Source organism: Schistocerca nitens, chromosome 7 (genome assembly GCF_023898315.1).
Source record: "Schistocerca nitens isolate TAMUIC-IGC-003100 chromosome 7, iqSchNite1.1, whole genome shotgun sequence".
In the NCBI taxonomy this organism is placed as follows: Eukaryota; Metazoa; Arthropoda; class Insecta; order Orthoptera; family Acrididae; genus Schistocerca; species Schistocerca nitens.
Genome location: NC_064620.1, coordinates 591,046,529 through 591,068,936, shown reverse-complemented (window position 1 = coordinate 591,068,936; position 22,408 = coordinate 591,046,529). Strand labels below are relative to the sequence as shown.

At 40.7% G+C, this 22,408-nt stretch overlaps 1 protein-coding gene across 1 annotated transcript in view; it reads right to left on the bottom strand.

Moving 5' to 3' along the window:
* Window positions 1-1,394: 1,394 nt before the first annotated feature.
* Window positions 1,395-22,408, bottom strand: part of LOC126195022 (uncharacterized) — a 1,313,800-nt gene continuing 1,292,786 nt past the window's right edge. The window contains exon 6 of the mRNA XM_049933457.1: window positions 1,395-2,397. Within this exon, the coding sequence (XP_049789414.1) occupies window positions 2,282-2,397 (116 nt within the window). The 3' untranslated portion in view covers window positions 1,395-2,281. The remainder of the gene's footprint in view (window positions 2,398-22,408) is intronic.

The window sequence follows — 22,408 nt, the reverse complement described above, 5'->3', positions numbered from 1 at the left end:
CATTAATCATTTGTGAGGAGAATTGGACCGATGGCAGGCCCGCCTCCCCGTGTCACAGAAGCTGCGCTTTAACGCATCGAGCCGTCCGGGCGGGCGAAATTATTGTTAGCTTTGATAGTACTATCTCCTGTAAGAATATGAGTTTTTTTAAACACCTTACCTACTCTCTTCTTGCATATAAAACGAAACGGGAGAGAGACGCCAAACTTGTTACTGTTTACAATAAAATAGAGAAGTTAGACAAGATTTAAGAAATGGAAGAATTTGATCAGTAACTAGGTGTCTCCTAAGGTTTCCAGTTTGAGGCAAATGATTATTTACCGTATTTGTTCTTAATTTTACTAAATCACTTTAATAGTAGTATTAGATGTAGTTACTCTACACAAAGGCGCAGTCAGTGAAATGGCAGTGTGGTAGACATATGGAGTGTTTCCCAATTATTACGACAGGCTTCTGTGGATTGTAAAGCGGTTTCCTTGGATAAAATTTTGGAAAGGAACCCACGTTCAGAAACGCAGCGTTTGGGTGTAAACAAATATAATCTTCTTACATAAAGCGATAGAAGGTTGCACACACACTGACCTATGCCAGATGATATTATGTGCAAAGTGCCTAACCATATTTGTTTACATATTATTGCGTTGCGGAACACAGTACTGTGTATTTCAGTTTTAATTAATGTTCATAGTATATCACTACAGTTAATTTTGCGTAATTCAACACCTTTTACCAAACATGGTTATGAGTTGAAAATCACATAGACACAAAGCAAAAAAAAACAGGGATCTATTCAGCTGCTAACGTGTCTGCAAAGATGTGAAAACTATAAATTCGTCCTTTGAGAATAGAAAACGGTTCAAATTTTCTTTTTCAAGAATACTGCATTTCTCGATCCAGAGTGGGCTGAAAATTCATTAAATTCATTAAAAAATTAAATTGGAAGTTGTGCAGTTCTTAAATAAAAAGTATGTATTTCTTTTGTTCACATAATGTCTTTTGCAGGCAGTAAACCAAAAACTTTTTAAGATTCACTAACGAGAGTAGAATGACACATTCGAAATTTGTTACTGTTTTCGTTAGAATAGAATAGAATAGAATAGAACAGAATTTTCAAATTTAAATTTGAAAGATGTACGAAAATATGTTCTACGCCTCTAGTCTTTAGCGTGAGTGTATCTTTGCGAAGTGGACAGTGTGCTTTTGGTACCCTGTGCTTCAGTCTGTGGAACACTTACAAAAGGCTTGTATTACACATGAACAAAGAATTACAGAATAACAGGAATTTGCAGCCAAAAAACTCCCGACATCTCTTTGATCAACTTTCTTTCGTTTCCTAAACGAAGAATGAATAAAACAGAGTATTAATCACTTTATTATAAACTCTTTTACACTGATTAAATTAATTCTGGACACGTCCAGAGGCGCTAAAATAATTTCACAATTTCAAACAGCAAACGATAAAAATATCTCGACATAATCAGGAAGAAAACACTGGAGCATCTTTGTTTCTTCTCTTGAGAGTCGCTTACAAGCGAAGCTTTAAATTTTTACATTACTTCAGGTAACATTCATCATATTTATATACGTGTAATCTATGCTTTATTTTGTACAGCAATTAGATTTTTAATTGATTAAAGACGCCTCATCATCAGTATCACGAGGATGTAAGCTCTGAGTCCAACAATTCCTCTGTATCTCTTTCACTGATTTGTGCTGAGAGTTGCGCATATTGTCGCGTTAACACTTTTAACTTGCTAGCTGATTGAAAAATCGTAATTTGCACTTTTTACAAGATTAGCACACTGAAGTACATTTAAAAAAAAACTGTTAATTTTTTTTGAGTTTGTTGAGAACAAACACTGATGGTGTCCGCTGATTGGGCAGTAATCTTGCCACACAATGGGAAACACTTACTCACATATACGTAAACATACACGACTGGATGTTAATTGATTTTTCACAGCTTACGTATTCAGTTAAGATAATATTGCCTTACAAGGTAGGTATTTATACAATTTCAGTACAGAGCACACAAACTTTGTACATTATCATCCTCCTGCTGTCTTGACACTTCCCTCAGTACACACTCCCTTTTGCTACGACTACGGTACCACTACTAATACTTGCTTTCCTCCTGCTTGGCGAAAAATTCGCTAAGCAATCACAAGCAGAGATTCATCTCCGGAAAGCTGAAACTGAGTCAGTCCGTTCGGTGGTGTTGATTGTGGTGCGGTAGCTGGAAGGGTCGAACTGTTTCTGGCGCTTCCTCGGAGTGGACCGGCTACCTGCTGCAGTGGTGTCCCGAGGATGCGCCCGTCATGGCCACCCAAACGCAGAACAGCGCAGCTCCCGCCAGAGACACCAGAGAACCCGGCCTTGTTGTGCCCGATGACGTCACTGCAACAATCAGGAGAACAACGAACTCACAGCCAGCACATCAGAATGAAAGATTCCTCCCACAGTTATGGGTAAGAAAATCTCTTCCCACAGTAAGTAAAGGATATAGTTGATAAGATACGATGTTGATTGGCTCCTAAATCATGGCTTGCTTCGTCCTTGGTTGAAGTACCGATTTGTGAAGGGTAGTTGTCTTTTACGGTCCAATATGCCGCTCTTCAGCCATAGATTCTGCGAAAAGACCAGATTAACTTTTTTAATAAAAAAAACAGTTACGTAATACGAATAAGATGTCGATAATATTCAAGAGGGGTGATCTTAACATGTCTGGTAATTGTAATACAGGAATTTCTATGGTGACAGAACTATTGCGAGGGTGTCGTGCAGGTGAATTTGTGTGTATATTGCGTAAGAATCCAACGGAAGAATTGATTATCTCAGACTTGGCGTGTTGATTAGGGTATAAGTAGATGTGGGTTGGAGCTGTATGAAAAACGTATCAGAGATTGTGTTGTCACCAGCAGTGGTTGCGAATGCTAAGAAGTTCGGTGGGAGGTAAATGTCTTCTGTTACTGCGTCAGTGGGACTCGGAAAGTAAGAGAATGAATACAGTAGGTAATTTAACGCTCCCATTTCCTCTCTTCCAGCACCCCAGATTTTGTAGTTCAACCAATAGTCGTTCTTCTTTAACTAATGTTTATTAAGTTTTGATCTGTTTCGTTTGATCGTACTACAAATTCGTTTCTAAGTGGCTCATCAGTTCCAGTGGACCGAAAAAAACAGAAGTAAAAAAGTATTATAAAAAAATGGTATACACCTGCAGAACACTTAAAAGGTCTTCGTCATATGAAATTGTGGTATTCCTCGAATTTCTTATTCTTATTATTCACAGTTACATTAGGCAGATGCTTTACTTGCCCATTTCAGCATTTTAGTCACGTTATCTACAAAATTTCAATTTCTAGCGTCATTTTGCAAGGTTGTGAACTTCGTATTCAGTTCTTTCCCGAAGTACGAAAGTTGACGATTATCCTCTGTTTTACTGTATTTAAGAATACTGTTTTTCAGTGATCAGTCGTTAGTATATTGTAAAATATATCAATTGCTTTTGAACTTAACATCTGGTCTTATTCAATGTGCTTTATGGCCTCAGATCTTACTCTTGCACCAATATGTAATTTATAACAATGGAACTTTCTTTCTGGATAAATGCTAATTTTGGTGCACACAGCTATTTTGAGTGGGGTGATCCGATTCATTTCAGTGAAAAAACAGCAATATTGTGCGGTATTCCATTATCAACAAACAACAGGACAGTTGAATTGAGAAAGATCGTCTACGTTGAGGAAGCCCCAAAACAGCAGCCACAAACAAGTTGAGAAAGTCTTCAATCTAGTATCGGGCACTTGGCTGAAGTATGTTTATACTAAATAGAAGTTGACAGTTGAGGAAATTACTGTACTTTGAATGTGAAGATTTAAATATCACAAGGGTTGGATCGCATTGAAAACAGTCGTGCTGGTATTCTTTTCGTTAGTTCACTACTGGGAATGAGAAGTGTGCGGAGGACTTTAAGAAAGTATCGAAGGAACCGTCGAAGCAGTAGGCAGCTGAGGCTGCCCATGTAAAAGTGTCACATCTTTCGGAGCAAGTTTCTTGGCCATCTGGCATAGTCAATGAGCAATGTGATGGTGACATTAATTCACTTTTTATCATAGGAAGCGATCATCTTTACATAAAAAGTGTGCCGTTTGAAACGTATGGATACAGTCAACATTTTCAGCTGGCCAGCATTAGATGGTTAGCGTTACATGGAGCAGTAATCGATGTGCAATAGAAGATTATCATAGACGATAAGTGGAGGAGTACTGCTTAGTAGTGTAGGTAAGGCGTGGGTTATTAAAGTTATTAAAGAAGAACTGATGAGATTAAAAATGGGTCTAGTAGGAAAAGCATGAATGTATGATAAAAAGCAATAATCAGTCTTATACGATTTTTAAACAAAGTTTCATTGCTTTCAAAGGAAACTACGTAGAACGACACTAACCACAGCGAAAATGGTATAATATAAAGTGTCGAGTAGCAAACGTAACTGTAGGACTATATATAACTGCCAGATAAAAAATGGCCCTTGAAAACGTGGTTCATGTAATGCAACGACGTGGAAGCTATCTGTAATGTGCAGTACACCTTTTGCAAATTTTTGTTTGTGAAGTTTCTTCAGTGGACTGTAACCCTTGTTTGTTTAATGTGTATAATAACTGCGTTATAATTAAGGATAAGCTTTTGCACTTTTTGTTAGTCCGTTGTTGTTTGGTGAGAAACAACAATTGGAGGGTACGTTTTGTGAGATTAAATTACTATTTGGTCCCCTTACTCTTTGTTATTTTATTAGTTCGTATGTGCCGTCCTGGAGCTGTAGGTGTTTGTCAGAGTCCAGCAACATGCTCAATATTCGGCATTTTTCCGACACATTTCAACGGAAAACCTTACTTTCACTGTGCTCAACGTTTTGACTTGAGTATTTACTTATATACTATTGACAACTGCCTCTTTGTGTTTGTATTTTGTTTCTGTTATGGTGTCTGTATGTAGCTTAGTATGTTTTAGTTTTAATTGTGTGTGTGTGTTATTTTTTTTTTTTTTTTTTTTTGCAGCGAGAGGTGTAAATTAATTTATTATTTGGTTCTGGTTAAGTTTTATATCTCTAGTTGTAGTTTTTTTGCTAACATGATAAATGAGTCCTTACTTCCATTGATTTGGTTATCTCTTTACTTCCTTGTTAATTCGAAGGGTTCTGTTTTCCAGTCACTTTAGTTTTCTGTGGTAATTGTTCAGTCTAACAGTTTTCATATGTGGTTCCATTTCTCGATAGTTCATGACGATTCCATAGCAGGTGGTCAACAGTGCAAGAACAGCTACATTATTGTGCAGGCCATAACAGTAGGACGTTTTAAAAATTTGGGAGATAGGAGGGGATTAAATGTTGAACGTTTTGCTATGAGGAACCTGTAGCGCTACAGCGAGCACTATGTTGTTGGAATGCCATGCTCTACCTGTTTGAGAAGATATTGGGTGAGATTGTCAGTCAACTTTTGGGCTAGAATTCTTGGGATTATGTTAACTAGATCTTCCGTCGCTTCTTGGCTGAACAACATAATAATAAATGAAAAGCACTGGTTTCCTTTTGTTCTGCAGTATTAGATTTTTTGGGTTAACTGGTTTTCGACTTACAGGGTCATCGTCAGATATTTACTACCTTTTGCCGCCAAAGAAGTTACGTAGAAGAAGTAACGCAGAAATGTACAGCAAAGAACATCTTTTGCAGTGTGGTCTTAATGTAATGTAAAAACTTTAAAGTTGAGCGGTAATAAATACAAAGGGAATAAACAGGAAAAATTACTTTAACACAAAACTGGATCAGCAAGCCTGCATAACAGTTTACATTAATAAACAAAAACAATAAAATAAATTAAAAGGAGTACTTGATAAGGATACTTAAGGAGGTGTCAAATATGGGGAGTGATACACAAACCAATTAAAAGAAATAATTGTCAATGTAATTACAGAATATATAGAAACATAAGCATTATCGATAAGACAGAAATGAATAAATGCAGGAAAATGGAGGAGTTTGAGGGAACATACAGTAAATGCTGAGAGAGCGGTGGTGCTGAATTTTGGAAAGTAAGAAGTTGAACAACATAGAAATATAAAAGGAGCAAACAGGTTAAAACATTAACATTTTACTTAAAACTGCGCCTATGTAGAACTTTGTTGCATATAAATGAACCAAGTGAAAGAAAACACAATGCTTGATGAGTAAGTTTCAAGAGGTATTAAACATGGAAAGTAATACAAATGCCTATTAAAAGAAAGACTCAACGTTTGTAGCTATAATCAATATGGATTACCTAGACAATTTTTAAAAAAATTAAAGAACTGAATTAACACAAGAAAATTTGGAAATATGTGGGCCCAGAAAATGTGGGAAATAATGAAAAACAGAGAGGATTAAGTGAAGCTTAGTAGAATGGAAGTATTAAGTTGTGTCTCGTCATTTAAGATTAGATCAGGACTGTGAGATAAATGTTTGTTAATTTCTATGGCTTCCAGCAGGTTGTGTTTATGGTATTTGTATGATGAGAGAAGGACATGAGAATCTGGTTGGCTGTTGTGGCCCTCACTCAGTACATACTTAGAAAATGTGGAGTCAGAATTCTCCAGCCTCCAGCTGTGTTCATGTTCATTCACCGTAGTGGCTATGTCTGTGCCTGACTGACCAATGTAAAACTTCTTACAATCCGATTATTGTACCACGAATATTTCCAGATCTTTCGAGTGATGCGTGGTATTCGAACTTCCCAGAGAGTGCCTTGCTTGAATTTATGGAAATATGGTACGTTGTTGCACGATTTATTTCTAACGAAGTTGATGGTCGTCACACTGAACATTAATGTTATAGTATTGATGCCAGAGATTTGTATTAGAGCGTTTGATAGGACTCTGCAGCCAATAAACATTTTACAAACTAATATACTATGGCGTTTCATTTGATGCATCGAATATGCAGAAAGTGCATAGTGCTGTAAAAACTTTATTTCACATTACCGACCATGGATTCTCGATATCAGAACGTTCAGAATTGTATCCTCTGCAGTCTTCCAAACTTTTAAAACGCCATTCCTTTAGACCCTGTATACGTGTAACAAAGATGAATTACGTGCTACTCAAGATGTTTCACAAATAAAGAGAAGCAAAGGGCGTATGGCACAATACGAACACCCTCTAATTTAGAAGCATTGGGCGAAATAAATCTCCCACAACATAGAAGTAACTAAAGAACCACAGAAAACATAAGAAGTAACGATAATAAATTAATATTTACGAATTTTCTTTTACAATGACAATACACATTCTTACATAGTGGACTGAATGAAAATGGAGACACGGATATGGGATGACTACTGAACACAGCTCTTAGTCCACTGTTCACCTGCATGCGAGTTCCACCCTGCAGCTACGTTTTTATTGCCTGATTTAAACTTTGAGTGCTAGTATACTTGAAATACGGGGTGAGTGTGGGAGTGGAAGCTTATAACCAACGAAGGCGAGTGGGTAGGCTTAAAGCTAAGGGCCTGTACTCGTAATGGGACGACGGCACTTAAAATTCTTGTCCTGTCATTCGGATTTATGTTTCAGCTGATTACTTAACGTGAATGTCTGTTTCTTTTGAAATAGCATCGACGATTTCCCTTACTAACCTTTCCTTATCTGGGATTCTGCTCAAACAGGATATACCGAACATATAGGGGCTCTCAGAATGAATTACATTTTAAAAATAGAAAACACTTTAATGTGGCGTAAATTGAAAAAGAAGGAAATTTTTTTTCCATACTAGATAACATGTGTATCTACAAGACATCTAATGACAATGGAAAACTTCGGGATGTGAAGCATAAGTAAATGTAACATCTACCTTATCCACTATATTTATCAAACACTGAATTGTTTCTATGGCAACATATATTAAATTCGTGACTGAAAGAGTTTACAAGATTACGAATATTCAAACAGACATCATTTCCATCTGACTGTTTGGTTAAAGTAAGTGCTTTATAAAGCAGTAATAGACTGGTGCAAAACTTAGTACTTTCTTGAATTATTGAGCCTGAAGGATTTAACGATATTTTAATAGAGTCGAGTTAGAAGGAAGCAGTAAACAATTATCTTTAGACAGCCGTCGAAGCAAATTTTGTAGTTCCAGAAGCACATTTTAGAAACGGCTTCTACTTTCTGGACAAACGCTGCCCGAAATTCACTAAGAAAACAAGGACTACGTCAGGAAATAGGTACAGGTTTTATAAGCGTAGTCATTCACTGTCACACCTGTCTTCGTTACTTTCTAGGCCACGCAATGTGATTTATCCTAATGCCTTGATGTAGACGAGGCGTCGCTACATCAAACGCTTATTTATTTGACTTTTCCCTTTCTCAAACCTTTATTATGACCAAAGCACTAAGACACAATGGTGCGAACTACATCGAGCTACATCTATGGCATTAGATTATGACTGTTTTATCCGTAGCCTTGGTCATGATACACGCTAGTGTTTGCTATCTCCATTTTGATTATTACTAACCAGATACTGTAGGACATTTTATGACATCGATAGGTGACTAATGTTTTGATTTCTAACCTCTCCTCCGTAGCTTACACAAAAATTATTTCACTGCATCTGAACCCATGCTCACAAACCGTGCAAGGGAAGAAAATATTTTCCCTAACTCCGCCAGTGATTCATTATATACGCATCAAGCTGACGGTGTACAATCAGAGTCTGTCTTACATTTTGAAGCTCTGCATGGAACGTGGTTCCTCGTGAGACATTTTATTCTTGTTTGTAGAAGGTCAGACAAGAAATCATTACTGAGGAATTTATTGCTCGCCGAATTCCACATTATTCATTTCATAGAATTTACCAGAGTAAAAACATGAGGGACTGCTATTTTCAAAGTAGTTTACTATACGACGCAAAAGTTAAGTTTAGGTCGTCAGAAAAGGTGTTAGATAGTAGTAGCAGTAGTGACGAGCTCGTGCTTCGCCCTAAGTATCGACGGCTAGACTGATTGTCTGGCGTAGCAGAGTAAATTGTATATACGAACCATCCCCACGAATTAGTACATCCATTAGTGAAAACCGTATCAAAATCCCTACAATAGTTCGTGAGAATACTTTCAGAAATACAAAATAACGTGGCCGGGGACTTCAGTTTTTGGTTCAAATGGTTCAAATGGCTCTGAGCACTATGGGACTCAACTGCTGAGGTCATTAGTCCCCTAGAACTTAGAACTAGTTAAACCTAACCAACCTAAGGACATCACACACATCCATGCCCGAGGCAGGATTCTAACCGGCGACCGTAGCGGTCTTGCGGTTCCAGACTGCAACGCCTTTAACCGCACGGCCACTTCGGCCGGCCACTTCAGTTTTTAATATGTATCAGATGGATTCTGGTCAAGCTATCGTGCTTTCTGGAACTATAGTGGCTGTTTACTTAGTTGCTTTTCCCGCCTCCTCGGTAGCCGACTGGCTAGCATCTCCAATCACTGCCATCAGATATCAGTCAGAACGCGAATTAAATATTGAACTGATAACTATAGATACACTGCACACTCATCATTACTATGGTAAAAATATGAATCATAACGAAAACCTGCCTCGTGAGTCATTGTATTAGTGACAACCGCTTTAAAATTTGTGTAGCAGTTCGTGCGATAAGGATGAAAGACAGAAAAACGGAGTAGAGGATAATAATTTGGTAGTATCTATAAATGTAATTGGATACTTGCCCGTTAGCAGCTGAATTCTTGGAAGCCAACTACCGCCGATGAAAACTCATCTGACGCATATATCGCTACTGCACACAATGTTTTCCACACCATGGTGTATGTGTGATGCAAGGATGTGTGTATTGATTGCTGCAGACGGGCAGCAAATGTGTATCACACACACAGTCCCAACCTCGTGTCTGTCTGTGTAAGTGTTGATTTAACTGTCAATTTCGCTACGCTATCCAAATGGAAAGGTTAAACAAACACATGCGCGAGACATGCAAATACGAATACAGTTCATCGAATGCGAAATAACGGCAAATGTTAGATGCGGGAACCAACTTCACTGTTTCGCTCTCAAAGCCACTGTGTTTAACTTCCAACGAGTGCATCGCTTCACACCAATCCTACCATATAATTATTAATGTCGTGTAAACGTGGCAGTAATTTACAAATAACTATAAGCAGAGCATTGTGATTCCAATGAAATCAATTCTATCTTGAAATACACTATTGCTATTTGAACCGCTGCGCGATCGATAGCTCGCGCTACGTATACTGGAACACTGTCTTTGGCGTGAAGAGAGCGTGGCACGTTTTGCTGCGAGGGACTTTGTGGCCGTGATTCCGGGGGAGGCCGTGTGTGAGGCAGCACGGTCGGCGCAGGTACGATTCCAAGTTCATCTGGTAGAGCAGCCTTCGCACAAGGGGTAGGGGGCGGGGGATGGGGGCGAGGGGCGTGCACCAGCAGCGAGAATGGACAGTGGACACGTTATTTCTTTGACCGACCAGGTCTGGAGGCATGCAGTGGGTCGTCGTCATTCGGAGTTTGTTATTCGAATTTCTGGAATTTGTACATTGTCTGGATGTTTAAAAAGGCTAAGCGTCAATTTTGCATCACTTATTACTCGTGCGCAGTCTTTGATTAGAGTGGCTGTACCGCTGGAAGATGTTCTTGTTTTGTCATCGCAGCTTGGCAGCGAGAAGCGCGGGAGTTCTGTCGTTAGAGCAGTAATGAGACGCCGCGCAGAGGACTCATGGCAATATATAAGCAAAGTTGAGTGCATCTGTGTTCAAGTAATATGGTTTGTAAAACTTCGTGGCACATTAAAACTGTGTGCCGGACCGAGACTCGAACTCCGGACCTCTGCCTTTCGCGGTCCGGCACTAAGTTTCAATCTGCCAGGAAGTTTCGTATCAGCGCACACTCCGCTGCGGAGTGAAAATGTCATTCTGGAATATGGTTTGTGTTTGAATATTGTGAAACAGAGGAGAAACATTCGATTAGAATGAAATGAGATGTAATAAGATTAGGAAATCGTATGAAGGGTGAGCCATGCGCCGCTCGTGTTCATTTCGTTTGTTGTTTGTCATCTTCTCCTACCCTACTGCCGCTTCGTTTTCTTATTCCATTTACTGGTGTCACTAACTTTCTGCCTTACCTGCCCGTGAGTGGCAGCAGCAGCGCTTATCGATTAAGTGCACTGTCGTACCGTCTCTCGAGCGACCGATAGTATTTCCGGGTCGTCGTGTGGCTGGAGGACCAGTTGGGAGCTGAGTTGGGACGCTGCATCTGTGAACTCCGGTACGGAGCGCCAGTGCGTTGCGGACATCCAGTACTTGCCAACCGCTGACGACACATATGAACTGCCCGACGGAAGGAGATTGGAGCTTGACGACCGTTGGTTTGGGCGTTCGGTTGGTCGTCTCATCGGGCGACGTGTATTTGGTCTTTTGACCGTTTCTGGGCCTCGTCACTTGGTCATCTTCCCGGACGTGGGTCGATTCCTTCCTTGTGCGGAGATGTCAGGTGCTCAATGGGGAAGTGTTCCCTCTCCATGGTAGGGTCCGAGCCAGTGTGCCCAGGTCGCCGTGTCTCCTTATTCCGAACGGACATCGAGTTGAGTCGGGTTGGAGCTGCAGTCGTCTCACCGAACGACGTGTATTTGGTCGCCGACTACTTGAGGAAACTCCCTGTGCATCGAATTGATTCGTCGTTGTTGTCACAGACTGCTTTTACGATTGTTCGAGTTCTTGTGCAAGTGTGTTTCCGTGAAACCGTGTGTAGCTTCTGTGATTTCCACTGAGCAGATGAATGCTGTCTGCGTTCTGGAATAGTCAGTCGGTCTGTTGAAATAGAGCAGCGAGTGCATGGGATGGAACGGAAGTGATTAGGCTGTTGGTTGGTTCGTCAGCCGTCCCTATTGCTTAGTGTTACGCTTGGCTGCCTGTCTCACCTAAACTGTGCTTAGAGTTTCCTCCCCAGGCCGACTCTTGGAACACTCCTGAGCATCACCGTTTGTTGCTTGTGATTGTCATTTTATTTGGCCGCAGGTACTGTGCCAGGCCTTCAGCCGTCTATTCGTCTGTTTTATTTTTAGTATGTGGTCTTCAGCCGAAATTCATGACAGCTATTTTAAGCTTAGGCCTTCAGCCGTGCTTTACTTACAGTTCTTGTTGCTCTGTATTTAGGCCGTCAGCCGCGTTTGTTTATGAATCTGTGGCATTAATATGTAAATCCTTGTCCGAAGGTTTCTCTTTAATTATCTGGGGTTGTTGAAACGGCCTACAGCCGTGTTCTGTAAATGTTTATCTTAAGGTTGACTTTAATTATTCTTGAGTAATTATTTGGGCCTTCAGCCAACAAGATACTTCAAGGTTTCTTAAGATTTTTTTCTGTTGTACAGTGTAAAAGCGTATCCTTAAAGCCTCTCTTTTATTATGTAAGAAAAAATTTATTGTGCTTTGAGCCGAACAGTTAATCTGAATTCCTCTTAAAATGGCCTTTAGCCGAAATTTCTGGAGAAATTACTTGGGCCCTCAGCCGTGAATTGATCTTTGTTGCTTTAAAGAGAAAACTTTGCATTGGTTTGAGGAATAACGTTGTGTATTGTGGTACAACTAACAGTAATTGACCTTGGCCCCATTCCACAAGCTGATCCGCTCTGTCCTGCGAAACCAGATTTCAAAGAGGTATGAAGGTAACATTTTTATTTAGTTTCATTACAATCGCTAGTAGTTTGGAGCCATTGTTGAATGAGTCATTCATATCAGGGAACTTCAGATTTTTCGTTAAAGACTGCGTAATTTCCACTGTAACGTATTTTTCATGTTTATTAATTACTTGTCTAACATTTGTGAGAGAAAGTATTTGATTTCAGTGTTGCCCTTCGTCAGTACTAATGAGTGATGTCACATGAATTCTGTACAAGTAATAATATATCAGACAATTTGAAAGCAGTTTCTTAAAGAAATATTTCACCGAAGAGCATTGTCTACATCCTCGATCCAAGGCAATTTTTATTTAACGAGTGTCTCACTCAAACATCGTTAAAAATAGTTTACTTGTTTTCAGGAACATTGCACTAAGCTCTCAGCAGATGTAGTCTGAAATTAGCAGGTGGTGCGTAGAGAGCAGCAAGCACCGCTTTTCCAGGCAATTTCATTACGAGGTAAGATATTTTCATTTCAGGATCAGTTTGCTACGAAATTTATCAACGCACAGGGACTATTTTATTAACAGCATTATTAGGCAGATCATTAATGTACAAGGACCACAGCGTTTAACTAAAGAGATAAATAGTAAAGTTCAGGATTTCATCGGTTTGCAAATTATAGAAAGATTATAAAACAGGGCCAAATTCATTTTGTATTCTCGCAGGCAAATATATTCGGTTTCTCTGGCAGTTGGAAATGCACAAAGTCACCTAAAGCTAAATAACGGCAGTGTTGAAAGTTCCTGGCAGATTAAAACTGTGTGCTGGACCGAGACACGAATTCGGGACCTTTGCCTTTCGCGGGCAAGTGCTCTACCAACTGAGCTACCCAAGCACGACTCACGCCCCGTCCTCACAGCTTTACTTCCGCCAGTACCTCGTCTCCTACCTTCCAAACTTCACGGAAGCTCTCCTGCGAGCCTTGCACAACTAGCACTCCTGGAACAAAGGATACTGCGGAGACATGGCTTATCCACAGCCTGGGGATGTTTCCAGAACGAAATTTTCACTCTGCAGCGGAGTGTGCGCTGATATGAAACTTCCCAGCAGATTAAAACGCTAATGATGATATGGTATGGCCAAAAGGTAAGTTTCAGAATTTATTACAGTTATTGAGGCACGAGAAGGCAGCGCGTTTACAATTATTGTGGTGAAGTTCTGTTTGCAAAAATCAAGATTTTAAATCTAAAGCCGAAAGTACTGTTACTTCATGAAACTTTTGTAGCAATTCCTAAAGTGTCTGTACTCCATCTGTTTTGGTCTACGTGTTTCTGTAACTATAATGTTAATCTGTAGAGAATCTAACAGAAACATCAACGATCCGCCTTTTTTGGGTTATACAGACTTGCTGCTGGTTCAGTAATGCCTTTTGCGAACATAGATTGTAATTCTTGTTCCACTCTGTGTCTATAAATAAGAGGTATTGAGTTATGTTTTGAAACAAAAGTCTTATGAGGTTTTACTATGAATTCTTACATAATCTTCACATGGTAGCGGTGTATTGTGAAAAACATGTGAATGTAATTGTAAAACTTGTAGTAACTGTTGCCTGTCCCCGTCTGTTGCTGTTTCACAATTGTCTACATTAGCTCTGATTGTCTGTCAAAGGTTGAAATTAGATTCTTCATTTGCACTGTCGGTTGCAGAGGACATCTCAGCGAAAAAGATGGACAGGTGTCCAAACTTAAAGCAACAAACCACTATTTCACCATCCTGTGTCTAATTGGTCCTCAGGTCAACGGTCAACTATGGCAAGGTGATGACGTCAGGGCATCTATGAAGCATGGTAGTGTTTGCCGGGTAGGCCCACATCCACAATCGCTGTGTACACAGTTACAGACGGTGCAGTACGGCATAGAGAAGACGCTTACCAGACTCTCTGCGGTGGAGGGTCATAAAATGAAAGGAAGCAGGACTGTCGCTAACGGATGTGGCCCGGTGGCTTAATGTGAATCGTTCTGTTGTTTCTCGATTATGGCAACAGTCTATAGAGACCGAAAGTGTATCCCGATTGCCAGGGCAGGGCCGATCACGTGTGACATCAGAAAGAGAGGACCGTTATTTGTCTGTAAGGGCACAACAGCACCACCTTATTAATGTACAGCAACTGGCATCTGAGCTCGCAGTATTCACTGGACGTGTTGTATCGAGGCAAAAGGTGTACAGAGGGCTTTGGCAAAATTGTCTTTTTGTCAGAAACCTACTGTATGTCTGCCTCTGACGCGTTTTCATAAAAGTGAACGTCTAGAGTGGAGTTATCAACATGTAAACAGGACGATCGAGGGATGAGCCAATGTTGTTTTCACAGATGAGTCCCTATTTCGTCCGGAGGGTAATTATCGATGGATTCACATCTGTTGGGAACGTGGAACACGATTTCGGGACCCAAACGTGTAGAATGCCTAATGCTGTGGGCAGGGATGATGTTGACAACTCGAACCCCTCTTCACGAAATTGTAACAGTGGATCGTCCAGGTTTAACTGTTGTCAGGTATCGTGGCGAGATCTTGGGGCCTCATTGGCGGTTGTCGCGAGGTGCTGTGGGCCCATATTTCGTACTCGATTGGCAGCAATGCTCGACCTCATGGAGCACGGGTGGTTGATGTTTCCTTGGAAACAGAAGATACTGCACGGATGGCGTGGCCTGCTCGCACTCCCAATATGAATCCTATAGAAGATGTCTGGGATGTACTAGGGAGACAGCTTGCATCACGTCAACATCTACCAACCACTCTCCAAGACTGCTAGCAGCTCTACAGGAAGAAAGGGCGTTATTGTCTGAAATTGAGACTCATGACATCATTCACATCATGCTTCGTCGTTGTCAGACCTGTATTGCTGCCAGAGGTGGTCACACACCACACTGAGCACATTAACCAGTGTAGTAATGTGTGTGCAAATCTGTTAAGTTGGAAAAAACGAAGAAAATTTTTGTCAAAGTTTATGCACGTTGCAGTTGTTTACCTTCTGTGTTCTTTACATTGTTTCTACTTTACTATCACCCGTTTATTCTATTTTGTGGCAAAATAAATGCTCCCTTGCAAAATTTCCGATTGTTGCTTTTGAACGCCAGTGTACCATCGTGTGTCCCTTGTGTAAGAAAAACAAGCTCTACTGTATTAATTCCCTTTTCCTCTACTGAACTGCTCTGCTGTAACTGTTATGCAGCTTGCTCGTTACCGTGGCATAGTAGAATATAAGAGTCCCTAAGGTCTAAAATCGCTTTATGATCAAGAAATCCATATCCAGCATAATTTCAGTTGTTCAAAGTGGGATGATTAAAAAATTTGTATAAAATGGGTGGTCATGAATAGTAAATTTTAGGTGTGTGTTTGTAGTTTTACATGTACTTCTTTTCCAGAAACTGCTATTCTAAATTTAGTCTTTTGTAATGGGAATGTAGGACAAGAATTATTCGTATCGCATTTATTAAATGCTGTACCACTAATCGTTGTAACTGAAGATTCTGCAGTGAAATTATGTGAGTCAATTTCTATGTTGATAATCGGATGGTACATATTCTTTTGTGGCAGTTCTTTTTCCTGCAATAAATTGTCTGTTATGTCTCCCAACTTGATAACACATTTTGTTACTTCGTTCATATAGTCTCTAGACGACGTTTTGCTGTGATTATCTGCAGTATGCTGAGCTTTTACTACGCCATTATTGTTTCTACTATGATCACACTGTTTTAGTATTTCAGTTATCTGTACAGTTTTTTGTTCATTACCAGATTGTGTAGGATGGGAACGACTATGTGGTTCATTTGCCTCACAGTGTTAGTGCTGTCCGTAACTACACTACTGGCCATTAAAATTGCTACACAAGACTTGCAGATGATAAACCGGTATTCACTGGACAAATATATTATACTAGAACTGAGATGTGATTACATTTTCAACCAATTTGGGTGCATAGATCCTGAGAAATCAGTACCCAGAACAACCACCTCTGTAAGTAATAACGACCTTGATACGCCTGGGCAATAAGTCAAACAGAGCTTGGATGGTGTGTGCAGGTACAGCTGCCCATGCAGCTACAACACAATACCACAGTTAATCAAGAGTAGTGACTGGCGTATTGTGACGAGCCAATTGGCTCTGAGCACTATGGGACTTAACATCTATGGTCATCAGTCCCCTAGAACTTAGAACTACTTAAACCTAACTAACCTAAGGACAGCACACAACACCCAGCCATCACGAGGCAGAGAAAATCCCTGACCCCGCCGGGAATCGAACCCGGGAACCCGGGCGTGGGAAGCGAGAACGACGAGCCAATTCCTCGGCCACTATTGACCAGACGTTTCCAATTGGTGAGAGATCTGTAGAATGTGCTGGCCAGGGCAGCAGTCGAAAATTTTCTGTATCCAGAAAGGCCCGTACAGGACCTGCAACATGCGGTCGTGCGTTATCCTGCTCAAGAGTAGGGTTTCGTAGGGATCGAATAAAGGGTAGAGCCACGGGTCGTAACACATCTGATGTGTAACGTCCACTGTTCATAGTGCCGTCAATGCGAACAAGAGGTGACCGAGACGTGTAACCAATGGCACCCCATACCATCACTCCTGGTGATACGCCAATTTGGCGATGACGAATACATGCTTCCAATGTGCATTCACCGCGATGTCGCCAAACACGGATGCGACCATCATGATGCTGTAAACAGAACCTGGATTTATCCCAGAACATGACGTTTTGCCATTCGTGCACCCAGGTTCGTCGTTCAGAACACAATCGCGGGCGCTCCTGTCTGTGATGCAGCGTCAAGGGTAACCGCAGCCATGGTCTCCGAGCTGATAGTCCATGCTGCTGCAAAACGTCGTCGAACTGTTCGTGCAGATGGTTGTTGTCTTACAAACGTCCCCATCTGTTGATTCAGGGATCGAGACGTGGCTGCACGATCCGTTACAGCCATTCGGATAAGGTGCCTGTCATCTCGACTGCTAGTGATACGAGGCCGTTGGGATCCGGCATGGCGTTCCGTAATACTCACCTGAACCCACCGATTCTATATTCTGCTAACAGTCATTGGATCTCGACCAACGCGAGCAGCAATGTCGCGATACGATAAACCGCAATCGCGACAGGCTACAATACGACCTTTATCAAAGTCGGAAACGTGATGGTACGAATTTCTCGTCCTTACACGAGGCATCACAAGAACGTTTCACCAGGCAACGCCGATCGACTGCTACTTGTGTTTGAGAAATCGATTCGAAACTTTCCTCATGTCAGCACGTTGTAGGTGTCGCCACCAGCGCCAACCTTGTGTGAATGCTCTGAAAAGTTAATCATTTGCATATCACAACATCGTCTTCCTGTCGGTTAAATTTCGCGTCAGTAGCACGACATCTTCGTGGTGTAGCAATTTTAATGGCCGCTAGTGTATAATTTTGTCTGTTGCCATTGCGATTATTGTGTCTGTAATTCTGATTGTGGTTCATTGGTCCGTTGTACTTCCTGTTGAATTGTACGTGGTGTTGTTTCACCGCAGGCAGATATATTTTGTTGTTCTCGCATTTAGAAATGTTCAAAGTCACCTAATGGTAAACTACAGTAATGTTACAGCGAAACAACGAAGCCAGTATGAGTTCCAAAACGAAGTAAATTTCATCATCACACATCTCCTGGCGTCGCCAAGATTTTCCACTGTTTGTCATCGCACAGCGTCCGTGTATACTTGGTGAGCGACCCTTAGTCCGCTGCCTCGGTGCAGACTGCACGCGTAATTCGTAAAGACTGCTTTTGCTCCCTGCTACGAGCGAGATAATTGTGACGGGTTCGCTTCCTGAGCGTGCTTGTGCCCCGCTGTTTCTATATCGGATTCGGTCCAGTGTTCTGTTTTTGCCGTTCCCTGTTCCTGTGGTTGGGCAGGCTTTTGAGGAGCGTGTCGCTAATTTCAAAACATAATAGCTTCCATTTGGTAGTTCTCACAGAAATGTGATTTGACATGCTGTTTTAAATTACAGCCGGCCTGGGTGGCCGAGCGGTTCTAGGCGCTACAGTCTGGAACCGCGCGACCGCTACGGTTGCAGGTTCGAATCCTGCCTCGGGCATGGATGTGTGTGATGTCCTTAGGTTAGTTAGGTTTAAGTAGTTCCAAGTTCTAGGGGACTGATGACCACAGATGTTAAGTCCCATAGTACTCAGATCTGTTTGAACCATTTTTTTAATTACTGGGATTTTGTAAATTGCTTTAATGTTTAAATATTGGGTTATTATCGCGACTTTAAAAGTATTTTTACTTTTTCTAATTCGTTGTGCACTAAATAGCCAAGTCGTTTCTTTAGTTATTTGGATGCTCAAAAATGGTTCAAAAATGGTTCAAATGGCTCTGAGCACTATATGACTCAACTGCTGTGGTCATCAGTCCCCTAGAACTAACTACTTAAACCTAACTAACCTAAGGACATCACACACATCCATGCCCGAGGCAGGATTCGAACCTGTGACCTTAGCAGTCGCACGGTGCCGGACTGCGCGCCTAGAACCGCGAGACCACCGCTGCCGGCCAGTTATTTGGATGCCACGGAGCTCGCAAGCTTATGTGCCTTACCGTGGCAAATTTTGTTCCATGTATTTTGGCTAGTTGTACTTCCAAAACAAGTTTGTGTTTACGTAGATGACGTTCATAAGACGTCTCTTGGTGTCATCATATCCCCCCTAAGTAATTTCGCGTCCATTCGTCCATACCACATTGCCAATTGTGTACTGATTTCATACCCAGGAGCTTTAATTGTTTCTTGCTCCCATTTAATGAACTGCTTTTTTCGGTAAAGTTGAATTCTTTATTGTATTTTAGTCAAAGACATTCTATAGACACTTTTGGCCTGCTTGTTGTAAGAACTGTTTGTTTACAACTTCTGAAAATATCGTTATGTAACTTCAAATTCTGAAATATTATCTTGCTTCTCTCATTGAAATCGGTTTTAAGTATTTCAAGAATAGTATCCAATGGAACACAAAAACTGCATATCTTTAAAAAAATAACATTTGTTGTAAATTTAAGTTTTCATGCTTCATGTACCCATGAAAGACCTTTGGAGGGTTGAGAAAAAGTATTTGCATTAACACTACAAGCTTTTGTCATTAATCTCACTAAATATTTAACATCGTTGATCGATTATGAGTAACAGTTTTGAAGTTGTTTTCTCCGATTACATAGTTTTGTCTTAATGTGTCAAGGTCCTGTTGACCTAATTTGTAAAGTTATAGAGCCTGAGAAGTGTTAATTTAAGTCTTGATTCGACTGATGTTCAGTCCTTACTTTGTCTGGTCCTTCCTCTTCTTGGCAACCTGATGTCAGTAGCGCGTACTGCTATTACATTTCTATCACTTCTAGGGTTAACAATGTTGACTGAAATGGGTGTTGACTCAAATGCGAGTTGTGTAATAAACCTGTATTTGTGGTAGCAAACAGATCTGTTGTGGAAGGCTTTTGCAATGTTCACCCCAAATACACGGATCTGAAATAATGATGGACGATATTTTGTAAATTTTTTACTGAACACAGCTATTAAGCTTTATAGTACAAGTCACACACTTGTATGACATGACTTCACAATTTTCTACCTTGGTCCAGATCGCTTAAATTATATCTGAATCATACAAAATTGATCTCGTATTAGGATACTAATTTCTACAGTCAGCTATGAATATTTTTCCCCACATCATTGCTGTCCCAAGTTTTGGGTTTCTACACGTTCTACTACTAATGATGAATGCACTCGCATGTTTGCAACGAAAGAGAGAAATACATTGTAAGTTGGTAATAAACATTGGAACTACATCTTCACAAGATGGATTACTCGGCTGGTGAATAAATTTTACGGGTGAGTCAGTGATAGCAGTTAATCGTTAATATGAAAATTGTTGTCTTTAATAACATAATACAAGAAACTGAAAAAAGGATTAATATCAGCATTCTCGTAAATCAATGCCGTGACCGAAGAGTGACGTTTTTTCTGTTGCTGCAGTTCATGCTGTGTTTGATGTAAGGCGTTGAAACTGTTCTTGGTCGCTACTCGAACCTTGGCATCTTTAGTTAGGGTAGAACCCTTCATTATTCTCGACTTTCTACAAACAGAAACGTGGAGTTTTATTACGGCAGTCCATGACTGAAATTACCATCCGATCACTCGATTCACACTTCCTGTTTTATACCGAAGTTGTAGAAAATGAAAACGAAGATGTTTCAACTAGGTAATTCCTTCCATTGAGTTGGAGCTACTGTTTCTTTTCTACTGAGCTCTTACTTAACAGAACTTTAAAGTGTAAATGAGAAACATTTATCAGATATCTCGCATATTTCCACTAACGTCTGCGGCAGATTTCTGTTGGAGTACGGGTGTAGACAGCAGTGACGGAACTTCTCCCGAAAGGTATTACAGTTTTTATTGTGATTACCTAATGCTTGATATCATCTACATCAACTTTTTAATAATGGCATGGGCCGAGCGGTTCTAGGCGCTACAGTTTGGAACCGCGCGACCGCTACGTTCGCAGGTTCGAATCCTCCCTCTGGCATGGATGTGTGTGATGTCCTTAGGTTAGTTAGGTTTAAGTAGTTCTAAGTTCTAGGGGACTGATGACCACAGCAGTTAAGTCCCATAGTGCTCAGAGCCATTTGAACCATTTGAATATTGGCATCGGCCTGCAAAAGAGTGGAAGGAAATATTTATATAGATGAGCAAGAGCACTTCTATTCACTATCAGATCAGCGAGTTTCGAACTCGTGATTGTCATGAAAATTTTGTTTAGCGGAATTAATGAAACATGGAGGTGTTCTGTGCATGTTGCATTTTGTTGTAGATTGTACCTCATATCAGTTACTTCCTCAATGTCTTTAAGGCTGTGGGGTATATTATCAGCCACATAACTGTTCTTATACTTCCATAAGCAAATCTTGCATGGTTTTAATTGGATCCTAATCTGCTAATTCACTGCGCTTTGCAGTAACTACGAATGCACTGCTTCATGATTTATTTTTTATTATCATAACATTACTATTCGTTTTGTTTCCATCACGTTACAATCAGCTCTGTACTATTCTCGTATTTAGTTACACATGCGGTCTCAAGCCATAACATAGGTCGAAACCGATTATCTTATCAAACATTCAAAGTGACAGAGTTCCACAGTTCATGACTTTATCTTTTGTAATCAGTTTTATGAACAACCTCCGATTATTGTTTTGGAGCTGTTAGGGCCATTAAGAATGAACCAGTGTGTAAGAATACAGAGGGAGGGAAGAGAAACGTATCGCAGTTTTAAAAAGAGCTTAAATCACAAAAAAGTGTTACGACTACCACCATCAACAATTTATTTTATATAGCAACCACGGTCCCCTACCATGTATGTATGGCAAAATTGCAGTATTACGAGTTGTTCTGACGCTTGTATCAATCATGCCCAACCATAAAACCAGTCCGGTAATGCGTTCTGGCGTTATTTAGGTCAGTGTTGAGGTCACAACAGACCCGCGAGCTCTGCCGAAAGGGACTATTTTTGCTACTCGTGACGCAGGCGGCCTTTTGCTAAAGGGGCGATAGCTGCCCTGTAGTGTACTTTCTGTTTCGTCCTGAGGACCCTGCAGCGGCGCTCCCGCTGCTGACACGGCAGAAAGGCCGGCCGACAAGTGGTTGCCCGTGTCGGCCGCGGCGGACGCTGAAATGAAAC